The following is a 5,772-nucleotide window of genomic DNA, read 5'->3' on the forward strand; positions in this document are numbered from 1 at the left end:
TGGTGTGAATTTTATAGTTCTATTTTTACTTCGTCGTCGATCATTTTAAATTTCATATATATCACAACACCATTCTCTTAAAAAATTGTCGCAAATTGAATCAAACTCTATCTCAAGCAGTTTAAATATGTAATAAAAATGACACATGCCATCCTTTTAAATTAATAGTAGTCAAAATTCGATAAAAACTTGTTCTGACCCAACTTTTCATCAAATAAAATGAAGAGTACAATATTAAGAAACTGAAAATTATGTCATAATGCAAGGCGTGCATTTAATGTAGTTATAGTGCCGCATCAGTAATAATGATATAAAACCTAATACGATTGCCTTCAAAATTCCATCACTTGCTCAAGTAGATATACATATATATAAATATAAGTAATTCATATAGTAGACGAATTTGCACATCACATAACATAATTTGGTGATCTCATTGCATCCGCAAACCTATTAAGGTTTTCAAATGAGGAACCACCCGTCTCAACGCTGCTCCGAGCCATCTCCTTCAATGCCAAACATCTCTTCTTGATATTAACATCACCAATCAATTCCTCTACTTTTGAGCCTATCTCGTCCTTTGTAACAATCCCTTCTTCATCACACAACAAGCTCAAACCAACTCTCCAAACAACAGTAATATAACTCTGGTCATAGAATTGATCAGCGTAATAAGGCCAGCAGAGAAAAGGCACTCCACTCGTCACTCCTTCTAAAGTTGAGTTCCATCCACAGTGTGATAAAAAGCATGAAATTGCGGGATGTTTCAAAACCTTTGTTTGAGGACACCAACTCATAATATTTCCTCTATCCCTTACTCTCTCTTTAAAGCAACGAAGATAGTTATCATTATCTTCTGTATCAGTCGTCATATCTGGTCTAACAATCCACAAAAATGGTCGACCCATGAGCTCAAGCCCTAGTGCTAACTCATGGAACTGAGTTTGGTTGAAGATGGTTGAGCTTCCGAAGGCCACATAGACTACTGAGTTTGCCGGCTTTGTGTCCAGCCAGGCAAGACAAGCCTCGTCTGGTGACCAGAAAGAGCCGAAAGAGATTTGCTTTGCATATTGATGGCTGGCGTGGAGAGGACCAACAGGTAACATGTTGGGAGAGAAATTGAAAGCTGGTTTCTCGAGCTCGTAGAAGCTGTTGCAGAGGATGTATTTTTCTTCAGCTACCGATTTACCGTTGCTGAAAGTGTGGTGGAAGGCTATTCTTCGAGTGTTGGAGTCGAAGCAATTCCATGCAAGTTTGGATGAGTCTACAGGATTCATTCCTGGGGCTAGTTGGATTAGCCCATTCTTCTTTGGTTGCCCTATATTTATAAAAAAAGGCTTGTTTCAGAAATAAAAAACTTGCCGTCCATCAACAGGACTGATAATAAAACACGTGTGAAATGCCACATACCCTCACTAATTTTCCATCAAATATTTAAGCTTAATTTTTAAATAAATTAGGCGTAGATAAACAAATAAATAATTCTGGTATGATAAGTAATAACTAAAATTTAATATATACTAAGTAAATATTTTAAAAATTATGAGCTTTTTTTCAGCCTTAATGCTAACATGTTTTTTAAAAAGACATCCTTGATTAAGCAGTTTTGAACATAGTTTCATCAAGTATTAATAGCTTACCATTTTCATCTATGACTCCATCTTCAATAAGCTTCCCGATGCTAAATATAAAGCTAAGAAAACCGGGAGCAGCTGTCCAAAACACAGCAGTTTGAAGTCCCATCTCTTTTGCAACTCCAAGAGACCACGCCATGTACCCATCCACAATAAAGCAGCTGAATCTTTCCTCCTTTGCAGAATCCTTATTCTCCTTCATCAACTTCTCCAAGCTTTGGGGCATAACCCTAAGAAATGCTTCTGTAATCCTCCCCAAGTTGTCTCTTCTGTCATCAGCTTCCAATCCATCTGGAATTTTCACCATATGAAACCTTTTTACCTCATAGCCCCCACTCTCCATCGCCATGGCAGCCACAACTCGCTCATGGTTGAACTCAGTGTTCACAAAAGTGATTCTGAAACCACGGTCTAAGAGGCAGAATGAGAGTTGCATGAGAGGGTATACATGGCCCTGGGCGGGGTATGGGAGGACTAGAGCATGAGGGGAGCTCATCGTGTTATAGGATCAGAAGGGCCAAATTTCGTTTAGGAATGAACTACCTTCAAGTTGGTGTTCGCCATTTATAGCATTAGAGTTTAAGAAAAAGAAGCTCTCATACGCCATTTGTTATGATGTTTTGAATTCTAAATTGAAAAATTTTGGTGGGAAAAATGATATTAAAACCGGTTCAAATCGAGTACAAGCAAATCCGATCAAAATTTTAAATCACTTCTAGAGGTTTTGAATAACAAATTTAATGATTAAATAAACTCCAAATTTTATGTATTAAAATTTGTCTCAACGGGAGGAATCCAAGAAAATCCAAGCTCTCTTAATTCTAAGGTCACCTTCAACTGCGTCTATATGCCGCTGTTGGAGATCCCAACTTGATAATTGTTTATTATAAATATTATCGTAACGTACAACATTGTATTGAAGACACGATAACAAATTCAAGTTTTCGTAGCTGTCGATCACCGTTAACCATCACCCGCCAACCTCCTCAACCACCACCAGCCGCCACTACCCTCCACTGTTGAGGACCCCTTTTTGCTAATGTTGTATCCTAAATATGGTCGTAACGTATAATGTTATATTAAAGACCCGGTGGTAACTTCCGGCCTCCGATCACCCCTTGTCGGCCGTCATCGAATACCGTCGTCTATGACCCCTGCGTGCTAACATTGTATCCAAATACAACTGTAACGTATAAAGTTGTATTGAATATCATACAATAATTTCCACCCTTCGCAATAGTTGATCGACGTTAACTATTATCAGTTGTCACCATATGTCATCACCAACCACCGACCACCGACAATCACTGCTTATGACCGTCATAGCCAATATTGTACCTAACACCTGATCTATAATCATGTTGTATACTTATAAAATTAGAGTTCAATATAAAATTGTAACCTCATTCTGAGTGAAGGGATCATGTCACCGACTATGGCCAATGCGGCAAACTACTATTACAATTTTTAACTATGACATTTGTGATCAACTAACTATTACAGCCTCTAACTATTGTCTTTGTGGTGAATTACTAATACATCTTTCAACTACAACCTTTGTGACAAATTGTTGTCATTGCATCTGACAACTATGACTTATATGGTCAACTATTTCTACAGCTTCCAACTAAGACCTTTGTAGATAACTTAACTTATTACAGCACTCAAGTATGGTCTGTGTGACCAACTACTACCATAACTTCCAACTATAATTTTTCTGACCAACTAATGTTATTGCATCCCTCAATTACAATTTATATGATCAACTTTTACTACAGCTTCCCACTTGTCTTTGTGGCCAATTGACGTTATTGCAGCCCTCAACTATAACTTATGTAACCAACGATTTCTACAGCTTTCAACTACGACTTTTGTGGTTAATTATGTTATTGCAGCCCCCAACTATGATTTATATAACCAACTATTATTGCAGCTTCTTCAGCCCCTAATTAGAAACTATGTGGACAACTATTATCATATATTACAACTACTGTCTCTTTGGCCAATTGACGCTACTGCAGCTACCAACTATGACGTTTGTAGCCAACTACTACTATTACAATTTCTAACTACAACATTCGTGGTCAATTATTGCCATTATTGCCAAGAACTAAACATTTTACGGTTTAATTATGTCTATTATTGTTGATCTACTATTGTACATTAGTGATTTTTAGCTTTTTAATTTCATTTTCTCTAATTTAGGAGCAAAGTGGACCTATTTAATTAATTTGCTTATATTTTGAAATAAAAATTTTAGAGTTATTTATATAAAAATCTTATAAATATCATCTAATTTCATGCCAATAGCTTTTTTGTTTGGATCATAAAATGCTCAAACAATAACAAGATCGTGGACTCCAATTCTAATATTTGGACGTGCTTTCATATCAATAAAATTTATTCTGTCAACAAGAAGAAGCAGACAAGAAAGAACGATGATAATAATAATAATAATAATAATAATTTTATTATTATTATTATTATTATTTTAATTACTTTGGTCATAGCTTAGCTAAAATTAATTCCAAGTGGAAAAACCCATAACATTAAATATATATCTCTATAAGTTGCGGGTCTGCGTTGCTGACCATAAATTATTAATATTTCGTATCCTGCTCAGCCTAAGAAGATTTCAATGTCACAATCAGTCTACAAAATGTCTTATATTCCACAAAATTTTCTGTTTTATCGTCAAAATTTACAGCTGCAGTGTCCTCTAAACACTAAATGTTAAGTACGGTTCTTAAACAGAAAGGAAATGGTCAAGCATTAATACATGAAAAAGTCACACATAAAGTTTACTATGCATATATATTCTTACTACAAGATGTGGTGTGTGAATTTTGTAATTAGGTGAAATCATTAGCACTAATATTGATGACTTTTTATTCGTGAACACACCAATAAAAATGTTGATAATTAACAATTATTGATATATTTTTTATACTAAAATCTTAGTGGTTGGAAATATCCAATTTATTGGCTTGTTCTCCCAAGGCAAGGGAAAAACCAAACGTGTGGTCGGTCGATGGTGCGGATCGCATCACGGCATGTCTTCAGCGACGTGGTGCGATCCACATCATTGTCCACATGTCCAAATCATGAACATAATATTTTCTCTAAATCAAGAGTCTAGAGTTTGGCCCAAGATCTTCGCTTTGTAGTTTCCTTATTAAAAGGTGGTTGGGTCTCCTCTCTCAAGTATCACCAGATCCCAAGTCCAACGCCTCTTTCCGTTTGCTAATATTATATAAAAGCTTGATTTTATTTTTTCTTGATTTATTTTCTTGATTAAAAAAAATTATCATTAATTATAATCACAACTTAAAAGGCCAAATAGGCCAGCAAAAAAAGAAAAAAAAAAAAAACTAGAAACATATTCTCATTTTCATTCGAATGATGAGAGAAAGATATTTCATGATTTTTTTTGGGCTTTTGCCATGATTTCTACTGGAGAAAAAAGAGTCAAAATTGGAATACTTCAAAGAAGTATCATCATTAGACCTAATCAGGTATGATATATATAAAATCAAATTCTAATCATGTCTGGAAGAAGTTTTTTAGATGCTGAATGGAGCAACGAGGACATTATAGTAAATTTAGACTCAAAATTTGAGCTCAAAGTGTTGAAAAAATAATCCACATAAATACAAAAGAGGGTTCATTAGCAATAGTAAAGAGACCATTTTGATAACCTCGTCAATACTCCTTAAACCAAAATATTTTTGTTTTTTAAATGAAGTGATGTAATCCGCAATCTAATTAAATTTAGTATTAACGTGTGTTGGGTCGAGCCAAAAAACAAAGCAACAACTTATAATGTGATTAATTGGCATGAAATCTCTATGAAATTGATGGAATCAGAAGGGTGAGATTCCCTATTGGAATCCACCGGATGCATATAGTTTTCGGCTTGGAATGAAAGACAATTCTGAGTCAGCTTTGCCCATGAATAAGGAAGTTATAAGTAATACAACTATGAATCTCAAGGAGAGTTCAATCTACAAAATTTAATAAAAATATAATTAAAATTTTGTATATTATGAAGTACTGCACAAAGATGAATACATACATGTTTAATATGTAAATTTCAATTTTGATTGACACACACACACACACACACATATATATATAT

The 5,772-nt window shown here is 34.8% G+C and overlaps 1 protein-coding gene across 1 annotated transcript; it reads right to left on the bottom strand.

Annotated features, from left to right (window-relative positions):
- Positions 1-294: 294 nt before the first annotated feature.
- LOC110033935 (UDP-glycosyltransferase 83A1-like) lies at positions 295-2,130 on the bottom strand. The gene is made up of 2 exons (XM_020738113.1): positions 1,641-2,130; positions 295-1,318 (listed from the first exon to the last, which is right to left on the bottom strand). The coding sequence occupies exons 1-2, from the start codon at positions 2,128-2,130 to the stop codon at positions 411-413; spliced, it is 1,398 nt and encodes a 465-aa protein (XP_020593772.1). The 3' UTR covers positions 295-410.
- Positions 2,131-5,772: the final 3,642 nt, after the last annotated feature.

This window comes from Phalaenopsis equestris, unplaced genomic scaffold (genome assembly GCF_001263595.1).
Source record: "Phalaenopsis equestris unplaced genomic scaffold, ASM126359v1 Scaffold001309, whole genome shotgun sequence".
In the NCBI taxonomy this organism is placed as follows: Eukaryota; Viridiplantae; Streptophyta; class Magnoliopsida; order Asparagales; family Orchidaceae; genus Phalaenopsis; species Phalaenopsis equestris.